At 44.1% G+C, this 19,012-nt stretch overlaps 2 protein-coding genes and 1 long non-coding RNA gene across 15 annotated transcripts in view; 2 read left to right on the top strand and 1 right to left on the bottom strand.

Moving 5' to 3' along the window:
* Positions 1 to 7,845, top strand: part of LOC113171598 (disks large homolog 1-like) — an 84,471-nt gene extending 76,626 nt beyond the window's left edge. For 4 of the 10 annotated variants that reach the window (XM_026374058.2, XM_026374059.2, XM_026374063.2 and 1 more), the window contains 9 exons: positions 61 to 127; positions 2,105 to 2,204; positions 3,980 to 4,021; positions 4,861 to 4,911; positions 5,021 to 5,122; positions 5,203 to 5,375; positions 5,468 to 5,577; positions 5,712 to 5,803; positions 5,878 to 7,843. In XM_026374058.2, coding sequence (XP_026229843.1) covers positions 61 to 127; positions 2,105 to 2,204; positions 3,980 to 4,021; positions 4,861 to 4,911; positions 5,021 to 5,122; positions 5,203 to 5,375; positions 5,468 to 5,577; positions 5,712 to 5,803; positions 5,878 to 5,984 — 844 coding nt within the window. In that variant the 3' untranslated portion in view covers positions 5,985 to 7,843. Of the gene's footprint in view, positions 1 to 60; positions 128 to 2,104; positions 2,205 to 2,707; positions 2,745 to 3,979; positions 4,022 to 4,860; positions 4,912 to 5,020; positions 5,123 to 5,202; positions 5,376 to 5,467; positions 5,578 to 5,711; positions 5,804 to 5,877 lie in introns of all 10 variants that reach the window. The other 6 variants (XM_033326409.1, XM_026374064.2, XM_033326410.1 and 3 more) reach the window with 4 other exon arrangements.
* A 2,582-nt stretch (positions 7,846 to 10,427) lies between these two features.
* The window catches only part of rasal2 (RAS protein activator like 2), a 64,534-nt gene continuing 55,949 nt past the window's right edge, over positions 10,428 to 19,012 (bottom strand). For 3 of the 4 annotated variants that reach the window (XM_026374056.2, XM_026374054.2, XM_026374057.1), the window contains 9 exons: positions 17,823 to 17,967; positions 17,023 to 17,262; positions 16,734 to 16,935; positions 15,720 to 15,919; positions 14,662 to 15,625; positions 14,420 to 14,557; positions 14,130 to 14,332; positions 13,891 to 13,978; positions 10,428 to 10,962 (listed from right to left, as the gene is read on the bottom strand). In XM_026374056.2, coding sequence (XP_026229841.1) covers positions 10,795 to 10,962; positions 13,891 to 13,978; positions 14,130 to 14,332; positions 14,420 to 14,557; positions 14,662 to 15,625; positions 15,720 to 15,919; positions 16,734 to 16,935; positions 17,023 to 17,262; positions 17,823 to 17,967 — 2,348 coding nt within the window. In that variant the 3' untranslated portion in view covers positions 10,428 to 10,794. The remainder of the gene's footprint in view (positions 10,963 to 13,890; positions 13,979 to 14,129; positions 14,333 to 14,419; positions 14,558 to 14,661; positions 15,626 to 15,719; positions 15,920 to 16,733; positions 16,936 to 17,022; positions 17,263 to 17,822; positions 17,968 to 19,012) is intronic. The other variant, XM_026374055.2, reaches the window with a different exon arrangement.
* LOC113171600 lies at positions 10,921 to 14,199 on the top strand. Its single transcript, XR_003299717.1, has 3 exons — positions 10,921 to 11,008; positions 13,876 to 14,000; positions 14,109 to 14,199. It is a non-coding gene; the product is annotated as an uncharacterized LOC113171600 (long non-coding RNA).

The raw sequence follows: 19,012 nt of genomic DNA on the forward strand, positions 1-19,012 counted from the left end.
GATTCTGATCTGAACATAAGAGGTAACGGAGCAGCGCTGACCTGTCTCGTTTGTCTTCAGGGTGGAGAAGAAGGAGAGAGCGAGACTAAAGACGGTGAAGTTCAACGCAAAGTCTCGAGACAGGGGGGTGAGTGTTGTTCCTGTGGTGCAGGAAGTAGTGAAGATATTAAACACCTGTAGTTTGTATCTGCTGTAAAGCAGCTTCTGTAACCAGTGATTTAGTGTCTGCATGATTTTCTGAGGTCAGACAGATGAAGTCTGTTCGCTGCAGCCACCTGACCTCCACCTACTAATGAGTGTGACTAATGTTAAACCAGCTGTTAACAGCATGTTGTTGTTGATCTTTGACATGTTTTCTTCTTCACCACTCGAACGTCTCAGCAGCCAAACCGCAGCAGCGCCTCCCCAGCACCTTTTTAAACCGAGTGCCGCTTTAACACGCGTCGCCAAAACTCCTCGCCCGGCGCCGCCCTCTAACACACCTGATGGAACAAAAGATCAATTAAAAAATACATGCATGGTCCCCCCCCCCCCATACAGAGAGAGACGCTTGACATTGATGTCTGACTGTCTGTGCTCACAGAATCCCTCCTCCTCACCCTCCTCACCTCTCTTCTTCTTCTGTGCTGATAACCCCGACGTGCAGCATGTGCTCTAATGACGAGACAGCAGCAGGTTAGAAAACACTGAGCTCAGCGTAGAAAAGATGATTCACAGCATATTCTGAATATTTTACACCTGCAGTCGGCGCCAAGACCACACAGAAGATCTGTAAGAGGTCTTTGTTTACAGAGTAAATATCTGTTTCTAGATCAGAAGAAACTAAAGGTCATCAGTGTCGGAGGTCAACTCCTCTGTACAAAGCTCAGGTGGATCTGACCGATCAGAGACTTGTTCAGTGAATCCACCTGCAGCTGATGTTCACCTGTTCTGGTCCATCTCTCCCGTTTCAGGAGAACTTTGCTGACTAATGCTCTTAAACATTCCTACGTCTTACTCGTGATAGAAAGCAGGGTTATAATGTATAAGTATGTATAAGTGTTTTTTAGGTAAGTGCAGTAATTCCTCGTACCAAACTGTGACAGTGAACTACCTCATGTCATCAGAGGACCTGTCAATGCTCCCACTGTTAGTAAATTAAATGTTTTAAAGTCCATTCAGCCTTCGAACACGTTTAGTTTCAACATTTTACTGGATTATTGTTTTGTTTTCTACTTTCTATGTTCAGTGTGTAAAAAAAAAAAAATAGAAGCTCACAGACCCACACAGACCCACACAGACCCACACAGACCCAGCTGTACAACAACATGTTCAACAGTTTTTAGGAATCAACTGTTCGCTGACTTCACTTCCGATCTCCAGGAACAGCAGAGAGAAAGAGCCTATCTCACACCTTAACCATCAAACAGCTTTAACGTCTGCATGTTGTCTGCATGTTCGGTTCCCTCTCTTCTCACTCTGTCTGACGTGTGCTGCCTTCACTGTCACTGTGTTAAACTCTAACACGACAACAGGTTTAGTTTATGTGCAGAACATCAGTTTAAACTAAAAGATGTTTGGTTCTGTGGCTCAGACTGTCGTCAGTGGACAGAAATCAGTCCGACAGACTAAAAGGCAGCTGCTAATGTTAGGTACTAAATGTGGTTTTGGTGTTTGTAATATCAGATACAGTATAAACACACAGAGATATAGTGTGAAATGTACAAGAACTTAAAGGTTTAACACATAACATCGACCATAATACAACCTAATTTCTGATATTTTGTGGACGGGACTTTTGTATTGTTCAGTCTAAAACAAGGAAATCATCTGATAGTTTAGTTTTAGTTTTAGTTTTGAAGACATTCGAGTTTTAAAACACAGTTTACAGATTCAACTTTTCTCTAATAATGTTTTATAATATTTATCATGTCGTCCTCAGCCAGGCCAGATCTTTATCAGCTGCTCATCTCAAGTCGCAGCAGGTTTATGTCTTAGTTCGTTTTCATTCAGCCAACATCACACTCCCTCATCTCCACTTCTTCCTCCTCTCTTTTATTCCATCTCCCCCCCTCTTCCTCCTTCTCCTCCTCCTCCTCCTCCTCCTCCTCCTCCTCCTCCTCAGCAGTCTGTCAATGACAAGCGTAAAAAGAACCTCTTTTCCCGAAAGTTTCCGTTCTACAAGAGCAAAGACGCGAGCGAGCAGGAGACCAGCGATGTCGACCGTAAGTACCAGCGTGTCGGGGGCTGCGGGTTGGTCGTCTGAAAGACGATTGGTCGGCGACAGGTAGAGAGGTCAGCTGGTGGCGGCGTGCTGCAGGTTGTCATGGCTGCAGGGCCCGGCTGGAAACGGCCCGGGTGACATTAACCCCACAGGCAGCACTCATGGATGGATTATCAAACGGGCCCTTTGGGCACAGGTCCAGGTCCAGGTCCTGGGTCTAGAACCCGTCGATATCAGAAGTCATAAAACGACACAGACGCAGAACGAGGGGGGGGGGCTTTACTCGTCTGTGCCCGGGGTTTTATTTCCTCTTAATCCATCCATGGCTGCACGGATGAGAGTCGGGTTCCTGGTGGTTCCTGGTCTTGGTCTGGTACTGACGCCCTGCAGCCTGCTGACGCCTGCGCTCCCTCTGCTCTCTCCGTCTGTCGCTGTAACTCAGTAACTTTGTGTTTTTGTGGTTGTTTTCTCCCCGTTGTTCGCTCACGGCTCTGCTGAACTCAGGACAACAACAATGACGACATGCTATCCAAAGCCCACAGTAAGTGTGCCCCCCCCCCACCTCACCTCCTACCAGTCACTCCCATCAGCCTCCTGTCCGTCCACCAGGCTCCAGTCACATCAAACGATAAAGACATTTTTATAACGGCAGACGACGAGGTCAAAGTCCAGAGCGACAGAAACGGACTCTGTCGTGGAGTCGATACAGAAACATCAGAGCAGCAGCTGAGTCAGTAAATTTAGTGATCGCATCAAATCCTACTCCGTTTACTTTTACTGCAGTACTTCAAGTAACATTTAGAGGTTGTACTTTAGTACGTTTACTTGAGTTGAAAAATTAAACTTGTACTTGTAGTATTATTCTGGACAAGTACTATCCAATCTAATTAGTGCAGATTTGCAGGTTTTTCATTCTAAGGTTTTGAAAAATCAACGTGCAAAAGAAGAGCTTTCACCTGAAAAGAGACGTAATAACAGATTCATTCCAACAAACCAAAGGTAAATAACCGAGGACAGTTTAAAACCAAACGAGAAGCTGAAGCTGGGTCCTGGTGGACATTTAGCCTCAGACCTTCCGACCTATCCTTCCTCCATCTTCCTCTTCTTCATCCATGAACTTCTTCCATCTTCACTCTGTCACATAGAAGAATCTTCATGTTTCACTTCCGCCTCTCAGGTAAAACCATCACTCCTGGATCCATTTCTCTTTCTACAGGAGATAAGTTTTGATATTTGGAGCAAATGAAGTTCAGAATAACAGACATCAGTTCTCAGCTACGTTTGCTTTTTATAAATTGAAGTCGTTCAGTGAAGATTCACATCATCAGATGTTTAATACTCAAAACGATGAACTGTTTTTATTTTGTTTTTTTATTTTTTGTTCATTTAATTTCTCCATAAATTTATTTAAATACAATGAGAGATATAAATTTAAACGTCACGGTTAAATTATTATTACATCTCCTCTTCAGCTTTTCTGTTTTAAGATATTTGATCATTTACTGTTTTGTATCTACGTCAGTGAACGTCCTGGTTTTCAGATCTTAACGACACAGTTATAATCGTTCACGTCTTTATTAAACACCTGTTGGTGGAAAAACTAAGTGAACCCTTAGATTTAATGATGATTGAACCTCAGGATGATTGTTACTGATGTGCTGCTGTTGGACCTGAACAACTCAAGTCCTCTGTTTGATCACGGCTGTGGGCAAGGCATTATGGGAAGGCGCCGCTCCTTGCTGACCCGGTTTGTCCTGTGTTTTGTTGTGATTGCAGAACACATGACGTCTAACGCCAGCGATAGTGAGAGTAGCTACCGTAAGTCTCTGCCGTCAACGCTGCCTGCTTCGCGTAGTGATTTCCAGAAAACACTGAACCTGCTAATTGCTAACTGCTAACTCCCACTGATCATGTTAACAATCACTGATTGGCCAGTAACAGCATGACATCACACAGACAGCTTAGCTCCCCGCTAACGCTCCTGACGCACCGTCTGAAAGCATGAACGTCTGTCCGGCTGTTTGCATCGCAGCTCCTGACTGCTGCATGGTGTGTGTGTGTGTTTTTATTACTTTTATTTGATCTAGTTTCAGCCTCAGACAGATGTTTCATATTTTAGCTTCTTAAATAAAGACCTCATGACTTTAAACCACCGCAGCCGTCGAGTTCACAAACTTCTCAGATTTATTGGCCAAATGTTTCATCATCCACAGAAACAACGAGGAACATTCACATGGACACAGAAGCACGAACAAAGACCTGAACTATACGCCAGAACAGCTACAAGCTGCCGACTGCACTCAGTCCAGCTGACGTCGTATAAAACTTCTCACGAGCTAAATTCTGTCTTTTAAAGTCTGTTGGAAACAAACTCTTTTGTACGAGTTCCTGTTCAGCAGCTGTTGAAGTGTCCTCCATCATGTTGCACGTGGTCGACTCCAGTAAAACTGCAGCATCAGATTTAAGAGGAGACGTCTGTCTAAACTCGTCCGTGCAGCTCTGATGTAGCCGAGTGACCTGGTTCCTCTTTAGCTGTTGTTTCATTTTCTACATTGAATCCATAACGAAGCTCGGTTCCTTCATCTCACCTCCAACTTTGTCCCTTGCTCCGACCTCTGCACTTTAACTCTTATTAACCGTCCTCTGTGTGTTTGTAGGCGGCCAGGAGGAGTACGTTCTGTCGTATGAACCCGTCATTCAACAGGAAGGTGAGATCTGAATAATCACAGCGTCTCTGTAAACCCACGTTCCCACGTAGAGCAGGTTCTGATCTTCTACTGGGGCTGAAAACAAGTGTGTTTGGATCCTTTCTGACAGTGACCTACACCCGCCCCGTCATCATCCTCGGTCCCATGAAGGATCGGATCAACGACGACCTGATCTCAGAATTCCCCGACAAATTTGGATCCTGCGTCCCACGTAAGTCCTCTGAGACCTGCAGGTCCACGTAGAACCACGGTCGGAATCAGACCCCTTGTTAAAATAGTTTCCCTCCTCAGATACGACCCGACCGAAGCGGGACTACGAGGTGGACGGCAGAGATTATCACTTCGTGGTGTCCAGGGAGCAGATGGAGAAAGACATCCAGGACCACAAGTTCATCGAGGCGGGACAGTACAATAACCACCTGTACGGAACGAGCGTGCAGTCGGTCCGAGAGGTGGCCGAGAAGGTACGAGCAGCTGAACCCGCTTTTATGTTCCAAAGAGAAGCTGGTACGGAGAACTGGTGGATGACGACGTTCTCCTCCACTGTTGTTTTCAGGGTAAACACTGTATCCTGGACGTGTCGGGAAACGCCATCAAGAGACTGCAGCTGGCTCAGCTTCATCCCATCGCCATCTTCATCAAACCCAAATCTGTGGAGAACATCATGTGAGTCAGAACCCGGAGCGAGTCCGGGGCCGCTTCTTAATATTCTTCATCGTTTCATTTCTTTACTCGAAGCCGTCAGTGTTGGTTCCTTAAAACTAAACGTGGAGCTGAATTTCTCCGTTTTCTTCCTGCAGGGAGATGAACAAGCGTCTGACGGAGGAACAGGGCAGGAAGACGTTTGACAGAGCCTCCAAGCTGGAGCAGGAGTTCACGGAGCACTTCACAGGTGAGTCTACCTGCCTAAAGAAGGGATCGGTCCCGGTCCAGCAGCTGATAGCAGATCTCTTCTCTCTCTTTCAGCCATCGTGCAGGGCGACACTCTGGAGGAGATCTACGACCAGGTGAAGCAGATCATCGAGGAGCAGTCGGGGCCGTTCATCTGGGTTCAGTCGAAGGAGAAGTTATGAAGATCCAACTCCGCTCCTCTTCACTCAGTTGTTTTATTTTGAAAAGTCGACCTGCAGACGGCAGCCTCCCCCGCCTCCCCCACCCCCGTTTCTCACCCCTCCTCGTTAACGGCACGACACACCGGCTGAACCGAGCGTTTGTTTGTATTTTCTGCCTGAATAAGACTCGATCGTCGGGTTTCCTGACCAGCAGAGTAAAGCACACGGGAAATTGACGCCTCCACGCTGAACACGGTACGGCTCCTTAATGTTTAAGGGAGGAAAACTTCAGAGCGACCAGGAGGACGACGAGTCCACGAGAGTGACGAGAGGAAACGTACGAAGACGATTTATCTTTGGTTTTTGTTTGTGGGTTTTTGTTCCCATTTCTTTGTCTTGTAAGGTAAAACGTGGGACAGAGTTTCAGTCTCAGGCAGCATCTGTCGGCCCCGAGGAAGACGGAGACACAAAAAGCAAAACTTTGCACGTTTGAGCTTTAACAGCATGTTTGTTAGAACCCCGTTTATTTCCCATCAGCCCCCTGCCTCAGCGTCTGATCACCGCTTCCTCTTCTGTTCGGATTTCATTTTATTACTTTTCATTACTGTCTTTTTTTACACTTGATTCACGTGTTCGGTAGTTTTGGTTCCTCGTCGCTGCAGGATGTTTGTCAGGATGCTCTGCAGGGTTCCTGCTCTGCTGCTAGAGGGCGCTGTGCAGGGTGAAATCTGAGAAACGAATGAACCAGTCAGGAATAATTCACGTTCCTGTTCAGACAGGTGACCGATAATCACCTGTTCACATCTAATTAAACACGTTTTATTGCCAAACATTTTGCTTTTTAAACGTTTTAGTTCCTTTGACCAAGGTCACAGCATTTTTTATTCTACCCACAGAAACATCTGAGTTCTGTCTGCAGCTGCGTCTTTAAAGTCTTTTTCTGTAAGAAGAAATAAATCTGTCAGCGCTGCAAGAAAATGTATTTTATCATCTCCACTCAAAGAAATTTATATAAATCTGTGTTGTGAAACGTGAGAAGTATGACGACGCTTCACTGAAGTAATGAAACAAACCAGACTTTTAGAAAACAGTTGAACATTTGGTTTAGTTCTGTATTGACGGGCTTCATTTAATTTTAAGAACATTTAACTTCTAATAAAAGATTTTTCAGAATCAGGAAAATTAGAAAAAGAGAATGACGTCAGTATTTAGACATTTAAAACTTACAACTAACAAAGAGAAAGAGAACTTGAAGAAAACTTCAATAGAAAGTAAAAAAACTGGACGAGTTTAATAAAGAAAACTGATCATTAACAGCAGCGTCTCACAAACCTCATCGTTAAATATGAGACGTGTCTTTTTAAGTTTTTGCAGCTCTGTCAGATTCAGAAATTCACACTTTAAAGACTCGAGTTTCAAACAGGTTTTTCACCGATGGACTGATTTTAAGCTTCATTTCATCTCAGCCTGGTTTAAGTCTTTGTGTCGTCTCAGGCCGAGCGGCGGCGCCCTCTGTGACACGAGTTCGAACCGTCGTCGGTGTCTTAACATGAAAACGACGTCGACCGTGTGATTAGTGTCGGTGACCCTGGAGACGAGCTGCCACCTCCAGGTGAAACACGCAGACGATTATTGTACAATGAGATTTTGACAGATATTTAACCCTCGGTAAACTGCCTATTTTGTTATAATAAAGTCTATATTGAACTTTACTTAAGCACTACTACTACGGGAATTATTTTCTTTGCATTGTTAATCATATAGAAAAGTATAAAGATATTTGAATATGAATATATATTTTTTCTTTTTCTTTTGATCACCACCTCCTCTGTCTTTTAATTTTCTTTTGTAAGCATAATAAAAACTTAACAAGAAAACCGGATGTGGTGCACGGCTCTCTTCTTCTTCCTCTTCTTCTGGTGCTGCACAGAGTTCACGTCTGGTTTGAACAGAACCTGCAGAAGGAACCGATCACAGAGCCGGAACCTGTTCTTACACAGTTTAGTTCTGTCGTTTTTCACCTGATCATCACATTCACTGTATTTTACTGTTTTACAGGAAGAAATAAATGTTTATTATATTTTGCTGTGAGCTCTTCAGGATCGCAGCTCTTCTCCAGTCATGATGGTTTCAGGCGTCTTTGTTCCGTAGCATCAAGTCGGTGATTTAGTCATTAGCTGAATCTGGTCGTAGCCGTGTTCTTTTACACAGAGCTTAGTAAATAAACGTATTTATTTATATTAAATATTTATAACCTCAGTTCCATTTGTTCAGTATCAGTCGTTCAGTGAGACTTGGACCCATTTTTAACCTATAAACGTTTATGTTGGAACTTTTTGACTTTTCCTCAGTATTTTCTCCAAATTTTGATCTGAAGTCATCTAAAAAGTGACCTGTCCCATAGTTTGGAGTAAAAAGTGAAAGATTTAACTTACCTCAAGATGTTTATATTTAAACTTTGACTTTGGACTTTGTCACAAAATGTTGCCTTAATAAATAAATAAGTCCAATGGTTTTTTTTTTAATAATAAAAAAAAAATTTCAACATTTCAACATTTTTTTCTTAAAATACTTTAATCAAGTCGAAATATCGACTTTTAACTTCTTTTTTTTTTTCGCCGTGACCTGTTGACTCTTTATTCTAGTGGCACTAATGTTCCTCCATACACCTGAACCAAAACAAGCAGCGCTGTTGTTTCCGTAGTGGACACAGTGCGCATGTGTGAAACTGCAGGTAGCTGTTGAGGTGTGACGACAGCGGTGACGTCAGAACGATCCGTGAACCGGTTCAGTGACGTCCAGCAGCAGCAGCAGGTGAGTTTCTCCTCATCACTCATTGAATTGTTCTTATTTTCTGATCCGAGGAGAAAAAAGCGACAATAAAGTTTTATTATATCAGAAAACGACAGAAAAGACGCTGATTTGGTCGGTGTGTCGGCTCAGGTGGTCACGTGATGCCGTGTTTAAATCAGATGATAAATTAATTTAACAGCTTCTTCTTTTAATTTCTGTGAACAAACTTTAAACAGCTCCTAATGTTGGACTTTAGCAGCAGGACGGGTGGAGACAGGTGGAGACGGGTGGAGACAGGTGGAGACGGGTGGAGACAGGTGGAGACGGGTGGAGATAAAAAAAAATAGTTTAAGATGAAACATCTGAGCAGCTTCTGTAAGTAACAGAGTACATTTACTCAGTAATGGAGTACATTTAGTACTTTTACAGTGTTAAAGTACTACACTTCACTCCAGTACTTCAGTTCAAAATATTTCCCTACTTTTCAACAGGCTGTCATTTAATTAACGTTTGTCTGTTTGTATTTTTACTAATTAACAGGTTTTAATACACAATAAATAACTTAACTTAAACTCATTCATGTATTTTATTAAGTACACAGAAGGTATTCAAGTAGATTTACTCCAAGTACTTAGGACAATTTGAGGTCTTTAAGTTTAACTTAAATATTTGTTTAATGCTTTTAGTGACTCTGCAGATTATTAAACTAATAAAATCTGATTAAACTTAACTTTTAAACCACAAATTGGTAAAAACTCTTTTTTATTTTTCGTTAGTTTGATAATCTGACTTTAACCTCCCTAAAGGCTTTTATTTTGAAAGTACGATTTCTTCTTCTGCTCTTTTATCTGTGACGTGTTCTGGACCCGGTCCCCAGCAGGAAGTCGCCGGGAGCAGGTACCTGAGCCCAATGGTGACGTCACAGCGCGGCAAAGAGACGCTCCGGAAAAAACCGAGAAACTCACCTGTCCAGGTAAAGAGAATAACACGTGACACTTCCGGTGGCCACCTTCAAATTAAACATTTATTTTTGGCCAGAGATAAAATAATTAAATAAATAAAGACGATTAATAACTAGAAGTACCATTAAAAGTATGAGTGCGTTACTTAATGAAGTATTTTAAAAAGTATTGAAGGTTTGAGTTTGATCGTGTTCAGTTTAGTTCGTCACCGTCACAAACTGAACCTTCAGTCAGTAGAAAGAGAAAAAGGAAAATGTAATTTCAAGGTACTTGTACTGAAGTATTTCTGTTTTACTGTTTTCTCAGTTACTGATTTCTACTTTTGTAAACAGAATCAAATTCAACATAGTTTAATACATTTTTAAACAGCTGATTAGGTTTAATTTAAATAATCTGCAGAATAAAAGTGGAAAAATCTGTTAATACTGTGTTTGATGAATGCATTTAGATAAATAAAGATATTAAAAGGCTTTTATTTTGTTACAATAAAAACATTTTACATCAAGGTTTAAAGAATGTAAATAAAGATACGTCGAGACCCAGACTTTGGATGAGTTAAAGGACACGTGAACAACACGTGAACAACACGTGAACAACACGTTACAGGTGTCGTGTTAAGTTATGTTTTCAGTTTCATCCGTTCTTAACGTCCATTTAAAAAGAATTCTATTTTCGAATTAATGATAATTACACCACAGACTCGGTCGAGCAGGTTTCAGGCAGCTTTTATTCTCAACGTGTGACAGCAGACAGGTGTGACCCTGATCCTCCAGGAGTCTGTTCAGTAGATCAGCAACAGGACGAGGACGTGGAGGAATAAATAAAACCTAAAACAACAAGTCAGGTTCAAAAAAATCACTCGAAAACCTCAAACCGATAAATCAACAAAAAACGAAAGATAAAAAATTTGGTTAGAAAACGTTTTTGGTTTGTTTCTTCTTCTGTGCTTCTGTGCCGCTGCAGCTCTCTGTACACTCGACAAACCTTCAGTATTTACACTCTATTTATAGATTATAGATTTATAATCCTCTCTCTCTCTCCACAGGTGAGGTGGGCGGGGTCCGGTGCTCGACCAATCAGCAGCTGCTGTTCTTGAACTCTCCGTTCTCAGTGATGGACAGTTTTGTGGGGTTGGTGGGCGACAGCCCGTTGCGGAGGTTCGTCGTGCTGTAACGCTCCTTCACCTGCGTCAGCGCCGCCATCAGCCGCGAGTTCGCAGCGTCCAGGGAGCCGATCCGCTTCTCCTGATTGGACAGAGACAGGAGGAGGGCGGGACAGGAAGTGAGACAGGTACGAGTCGTAAACTGGATTCTGTCGGATCAAAACCACTAAAGTGAGAAAGTTAATAAGTGAAAAAGGGTTTTAAAATATACAACTACTACAGTATTAAATACTTTACTGTGGTTCGAAATACTACAACACATCAGTTATACTGCAACCTGCTACCTTAAAATATACAACTACTACAGTATTAAATACTTTACTGTGGTTCTAAATACTACAACACATCAGTTATACTGCAACCTGCTACCTTAAAATATACAACTACTACAGTATTAAATACTTTACTGTGGTTCTAAATACTACAACACATCAGTTATACTGCAACCTGCTACCTTAAAATATACAACTACTACAGTATTAAATACTTTACTGTGGTTCTAAATACGACAACACATCAGTTAACTGCAACCTGCTACTTAAAATATACAACTACTACAGTATTAATACTTTACTGTGTTCTAAATACTACAAACATCAGTTAACTGCAACCTGCTACCTTAAAATATACAACTACTACAGTATTAAATAACTTACTATGTTTCTAAATCTACATACAACACTCAGTTATACTGCAACCTGGCTACCTTAAAATATACAACTACTACAGTATGAAATACTTTACTGTGGTTCGAAATACTACAACACATCAGTTATACTGCAACCTGCTACCTTAAAATATACAACTACTACAGTATGAAATACTTTACTGTGGTTCTAAATACTACAACACATCAGTTATACTGTAACCTGCTACCTTAAAATATACAACTACTACAGTATGAAATACTTACGTGTTAATACTACAACAATCAGTTATACTGCAACCTGCTACTTAAATATAAACTTCAGTATAAATACTTTACAATCACAACACATCAGTTATACTGCAACCTGCTACCTTAAAATATACAACTACTACAGTATTAAATACTTTCTGTTGTGTTCTAAATACTACAACACATCAGTTATACTGCAACCTGCTACCTTAAAATATACAACTACTACAGTATTAAATACTTTACTATGGTTCTAAATACTACAACACATCAGTTATACTGCAACCTGCTACCTTAAAATATACAACTACTACAGTATTAAATACTTTACTGTGGTTCTAAATACTACAACACATCAGTTATACTGTAACCTGCTACCTTAAAATATACAACTACTACAGTATTAAATACTTTACTGTGGTTCGAAATACTACAACACATCAGTTATACTGCAACCTGCTACCTTAAAATATACAACTACTACAGTATTAAATACTTTACTGTGGTTCTAAATACTACAACACATCAGTTATACTGCAACCTGCTACCTTAAAATATACAACTACTACAGTATTAAATACTGTACTGTGGTTCGAAATACTACCTAGTTGGATTTACTTCCTGTAATAGACTCTTTTATTGTATTTTAAAGGTTTTAATTTAGTGAACATAAATAGAGTACAAATATATATTTAATCATTGATTCTTTTCTCAGTTTTTTATTTTTATTCAGTTTAAACTTTTGCTCAGAGGATAAATGATGTTAAAACCCGTCAACATTAAGAGACTTTAGTTTAATTAGGGACCTTCCTAATGTGACTTTAATCTAAATATTAACAATAACTGATGGAACGTGATGAATTAAACTGTTTAAAATGTTTGGATTTAACATTTTAAACTAGTAAATTATAATTAAAAAAATAATAATTTTAGCACCAACTTTTATTGTTGTTGATTTGGATCAAATTAAATGAACTAATTCTACTTTCAGAGGATTTAAATGTCTAATAATGTACGAAGGAGCAATGTTAACGAACTTATTTAATAATTTAAATATGTGAATCGAAAAAAGCTGAAAAATAACTTGGTGACAGTTTTAATCGTTTCTAAAAACGTTAATATTACAAAGATTAATTCATCATTTTAAACTCCGGTGACGTGGTTTTGACCCGACAGCAGCGAACAGACAGAAACACATCGCAGGAAGTTTGAGGGCAGCAGCCGCCAAAATAAAACAGCAGCCCAGGAAACGAAACAGAAAACAAAGAGTGAAGCTTTGCGAGTTTTTCAGCAGGAACCGATTCACCTGCTCAGAAACTGACACCTGAACATCGTCTCCTCCAACAGGCCGACTCCAAACCTGCTTTAACCTGCTGTTGACTTTTATTTTGAAAGAGCGTGAACTGGAAGCTCTGGTGGTTTAGAGGAGGGGGGGTGAAGGGAAGAGGAGGAGGGGGGGCAGCAGCCAAACAGAAATTAAAAGAGCGGCGAGCGCAACACACCGACACGTTAACGACAGCTTTGATTTAAATTCACGTTAGCTTAGCTTAGCATCAAGTTTAGAACGGAGGACGTTGGATAATGATTTCAGAGTAAATAGATACGTGGTCGTGTTCATAAAATACGTGAAAATGTAAATAAAAATCCAGTTGGAGTCCGAAAATTGAATTAATTAAACAGATGTTTTACTTACGTTTTAAAGGTTCGTGATTTTAATCTGAAACGAGGATTTTACTGCAGCGGGTTGAATTTCAAACTAAAACAACGTAAACAGGACATTGTCATTCAGCTTCTCCTACTCTGATTGGTTGGACAGGTGTGAGGTGTGTTGGCGCTCGTTGATGCCGTTTTTGTTTTATATTTTAAAAATCAGCGTGGAGGTGGTGGGGGGGTGAAGGGAGGGAGGGGCGGGGCTACAGTTACTTGCCTGATTGGTTTATTTCACATCCGTTACTGACCTGGAATCAGCGGAGAGACGATGAGAGGCAGAACTGCAACACACTGAGCTGAAATATCAAGCTGGGGGTCGAGGGGTCGAGGGTCGAGGGGCTCAGCAGCTCCGCTCAGTGTTTAACTATCATCATGACCTTATTACAGCGGTTCTGTTCGTACCTGGGCGTCGATCACCTTCTGCTTGGCTTCAATCACCGCCTGCATCTCGGCGTGGTCCCTCTTCAGCTCCTCCTCCACCGCCATCAGCCTGCACACAAACATAAACTAAGGTTAGTTACTTTTTCTAGTACTACTAGTTACTATTACTTTTACTAGTACTACTAGTACTACTAGTCTGCAGTCCTCTGTGTTTAGTGTCTCTGCCCTGTGTGTCCCAGGCGGGTGGAGCTCGTCTGTACCTGCAGATGATGCTCTTCATCTGGCTGTCCTTGTCCTCCTGCTGCCTCCTCAGTCTCTCCTCGCTGTCCTCCAGACGCGTTTTGTACTCGAGCAGCAGCTTCTGCATCTGCTGCTCCTGGGCCAGGAGCCTCCTCTCGTACTCCTCCAGACGCCGACCGGACACCCGCAGACGCTCCTTCAGCCGAGAGATCTCCAGCTCGTACTGAGGAGACAGGACGGAGCGGTTAGTGTGACATGAACAGCAGCAGCGTGTTTAGTTCCTCCACCGGATCCTGGATCTGGTCTGTACCTTCTCGGTGTTCCTGCCCTCCTCCCTGCTCCTCTCCTCTCCGCCCTCCTCCTTCTCCTCGTACTGGCCGTTGTTGAGGACCCAGGCCGCCGTCCTCTCCACTGGAGACATCGCCACCGTCTCCACGGGAGACGCCACCTGAGATTAAAAACAACGTTTACAGGGATCGAACAGAAACGAAACTTCAAAAACACCAGCTGTTGTTAGGCTCCACCCCCTGTCCAGGTGAGTTTATGCCTCACCTGCTGTGGCTGTTTGGTAGTGCTCCTCGGGGGTGGAGCCACGTTCTCCACAGAGCAGGTGGACTGCTGCCGGGTGATGTGGCCGGTGACGGGCGTCGGCTCAGTGTTGGCGCTGCTGCTGCTGCGCAGCGAGGCGCTGTGTGGGAGGGAGCGAGGCGTCCGGGCCCCTCCCCTGCTCTGCTGCTCCACCTTGACGATGTGGGCGGTGCCGGCCGTCGTGCTCTGACGGGGGATGGCGACCGCTGTGGCGGCACCGGGCGGGAGGTCGGGCTGCAGCTGCCGCCGCGGAGTCGAGCACTCCTCGCTCTGCGTGCTCCGTCTGCTGCCGAGCTCGTCCAGGCTGCTGATGGACGGCACGCGACCTTTGACCCCCACCTGGCTGCCGAAGTCGTCGGAGTTGCTGTGGCTGTTGTGGGAGCTCTCGGTGCTCAGGTTCTCGGAGCTGGAGTCCTGCCGCAGCGAGTGGCCGGAGCGCGAAGACAGGCTGTGGCCGGCGTTGCTCAGGTGGTACACGGGGTTCTGGAAGCAGAGCGGCTGCAGGCTGCGCTGCTGGCTGAGGGAGGGGGGCAGCGGCCGCCTCACCTGGGGGGCGCTCTGTGGCTGAGTGTCTCTGGGTGGGGCTTTGATCTGATGCTGCACTGGCTGAGGGGTCAGGGGGTTGGAGTGGGGGTAGCTGAGCGGGGGCGGTACGTGTCCGATGGAGGCCTGGGAGCCCGTCCTGCTGAGGCGGGGCGGAGCCTCGTGGTGCGACGGGGGCCCCGCGGAGCCGTGCAGGCTCTGGGCGTCCTGCAGGTCGACCAGAGAGATGCTGCGGCCGTTGGGCAGAAGGTTGTCTCGCTCCTCCTGGTCAGAGAAGCTGGTGTGGATGGAGGGATGCTGCTGGGCCAGCAGGGGGCGCTGTCCTCGGACATAACCCTCCATCAGCTCCCCGCCTGCGGACTGAAGACTTCGGACCTCGCTGCGGCTGCAGGACAGGAGAGAGCAAACGTGAGGGTTTTACTGGAGACGTGGACACAGTGATGGGTCAGAACCGTTCTTAATGGACTTTTTCAGGTTACCTGTCAGCCGGATCCTCGAAGATCCGCTGTAACCCTGACGACAGGCTGCCGCTGATGTTGTGAGCCGAGCTGTGATCCTGGAAACGTCGCAGCTGCTGCTGCACCGGCGTCGGGGTGGCCAGACAGCGAGAGATTTCTCCCAGAATCCTCGGCAGCGGACCCAGCTTCGCTACGGTGGCCTGCAGGAAGGAATTTTCACCCTGGGGTCGTCGTGTGTGTGTGTGTGTGTGTGTGTGGATGGTTTGAAAGGAAACAGCAGGATGCAGTGATGGCGGTGGGAGAGTGAAACCAATAGGATGGCAACAGAAAGAGTCAGCCAGACAGGAAGTGGACAGAGGGGGGAGGAAAAAACATAAGGGAAACTTAATGGAAACTAAAATCAAACCAACTAGAACAACATGCTTCTACTGAACAGAACCACAATCAAAAACAGCAGAGCTGTGCTGAGACTGAGCTCCAACAGGTGCAACAGGTGAGGAGGTGGTGTCCAGGCAGGGGGGTGGGGGTGGGGGTGGGGTTTCAGGCCATGCTGTGATGTTCAGCCGCGCAGAGTTAATGTGGTTAAATGGTTAAATGAACGGAAGCGACCTCTGCTGCTCATGTTTGTTCACATCACACACAGACGAACCGATCGGTCACCGATCGCTGATCAATGACTGCACCTGACTCGTTCATCAGGTGAAACCACTCCCATTTTACTGACATTATGAACTCCACAGGACACAAATACGTGATACTGACAAATACACGAGCGGTTGTTAATTGGACCCAGTTCTGAGCAGATTCTCTTCCCAGTCCACAAACATGTTGCATTTAAGTGCTGGTGGAAAAATCTGACTTTCTGTTTCTGATTTGATTCGTGTTTAATTATCAGTTTGAGACCATGATGTTTGTTTTTCTCCCATTTGTCACCAACACTGATCACTTGTGTCCACACAGGAGTCATTTTTAAAAACAAATTCAAATCCAGTGAATAAATTACCATCACCGCACACGCTCAGTGTTGGCTGGTACCTTATCGAGCTGCGAGACGACCTCCCACAGCAGAGCGTGCAGCACCGACAGCTCTCGGCCGAGGTCGATGTAGCCCTCGAAGCCCGGCGTGTTGGACAGAGTCTCTGGGTTGGAGATCTCCGACAGGAAACGCATCATTCCCGCCCACTCGTGCTCCAGGAAGTCATTCATGAAGGCCATGTACTCCTCTTTGTTTCCAAACCTGTGGAGGACACAAACGCCTCAGAGCTCAGATTCAAACAGCCTCAGTGTGACTCCAGCTGTTTCCAGCTCACACACAGACACTCACTTGGTGAAGTTGGCGAGGTTCTGGATGACCTTGGCGATGAGCGTCAGCGTCCGGGACGTCCGGTCGTCGGGGTATTCCTGCATCAGGTTGAAGAGCGAGGGCGACATGATGGCGGGGCAGAGGAAGCGCAGGAACAGCGAGGCGCTGATCAGACGCTTGCTGATGTCCTGCTGGTGGCCGCGAGCGACGCACTGCTGCTTCCACGACGCGAACACCTCCTTCAGCTCCCGAGGAAACACACTGAGGAGAGGAGGGAGGTCAGAGGTCACGTTCTGACTGTGAGTCAGACCCATAACAAACATTTCAGTATCATTCACATCCGGTGATTCTGTCTGAGAGGAAGATATCAACTGGTTCCTTTGAATGTGTTTCATTTATTAAAGATATTTTAACCACACAGTTAAAGTAAAATTAACTGAACTGAATTAAACCTGATTTAACCCAGAAGACACAACTAAACTATTAAAACCTTAATTTAACTCGACAAATCCCTCAATGATCAGTTTAGGGTCTGTTTGACTGTTATCCATCACTCAGGTATCTAACAAGTATCTTCTGGTAAATAACGTATTCAGTATTTGTATCTTAAAAAGGCTGATTACTTTTCTAGGTTTTGTACTTTTAGTGAAGTAAAGATCAGTTCTGTCCTTTTGTAGCTTCTTTCATTCAGCAGGTGGCAGAGTTGTCGTTTCGTCTCTTTACTTTTTCTTAAATCCGTCAGATTTCTCACTGATCTCTGCTAACGCTGATTTTTCTGTGTTGTATGAACTCAGGTGTATCGTGACCTGGTGCAGTCGTACCAGTAGGAGTTGATGATCTTGCAGAACGCCAGCTCGCAGCACATCTTCAGGTTACTCTGGTGTTCGGCCAGATCGCTGCTGGAGCATCGACTGGGATCCACCTCACAGTTCTCGTCCGACTCGTACAGAGCTTTGATGAACTCACCTGGACACACAAAGGTCGCTCTTCAGGGGTTTTCTCTAACAGGATGCCAACATGTCTATCGTGCACAATTTATTCAACACAGAGTGACAGAACCAGGAGCAAGTCCACCACTGCCCTAAAGCCTGCTAAGATAAAAATCTAATGATGCTGTTAGTGTTCCAGAAAGTCAGTTTGATACATGGCTGATTGTCTAGTTGATTTCCTCAGCTGCTGAAGTTTGGATCCTTCTGACACGACTTCATTTCCACATTAAGAGAATAAACAGAATCATGTTTCCAGTTGTGTCTTATTTGGAAAGAGCTCATGTTGCACCTCCACTCGTTAAGTGGCTCCACAGTCACCAGGGGACGTGTTCACAAAACATCCTGAGGCTAAAGCTGCTCCTAGCTGACTGCAATAGGAGAACGTCCCACATATTAAAACGAGAGTCAGCCCTAACTATTGGACTTGAAGAGTAATTAATTTTATTTTAGGAGCAGCTCCTCAGTCTGAGAGACACTAAAAAAAGATTCACCACTTCCCAGTGCTAGTAAAGTACAACAAACAGCAGCTATGTTAAATATAAAGGTGGATCATGTCCTGTTATAGTTTTAGGTTTTATTTATTTATGGTCAGTTCACCATTTCCGACAGTGGTGTAAACGTGTCAGAGCTCATTTACACTACATCTAATTTATCACTGACCACAAGTCTGCGTAAATTTTCACCATTTTAGTTTTAAAGGTGCTGTGAGTCGTGCAACGAGGCGTTCACTGCCAGCGGAGAAACTGGGCTTTCACAGTTCCACACATCGTTAAGTTTTAACTGCAGCTGATGGTGGTTTAAAGCTTGACGCAGCAAAATGATGCAAATCACTGCGAAAATAAATAGTCAGCAGGAAAGACGACGACTTTCTGTCACAATGAGGGAAACAGCTGCTACATCACTGCAGGAAACAGTTCACATATGAAACGATTTGTGTTTCTGACTTGGATGAGACTTTTTCTTTCCAACAGTAGTTTTGAAGTCGTGAAGGCCTTTTTGTTCTCACACAGCTGACGTGTTTA

Source organism: Anabas testudineus, chromosome 17 (genome assembly GCF_900324465.2).
Source record: "Anabas testudineus chromosome 17, fAnaTes1.2, whole genome shotgun sequence".
Classification (NCBI taxonomy): domain Eukaryota; kingdom Metazoa; phylum Chordata; class Actinopteri; order Anabantiformes; family Anabantidae; genus Anabas; species Anabas testudineus.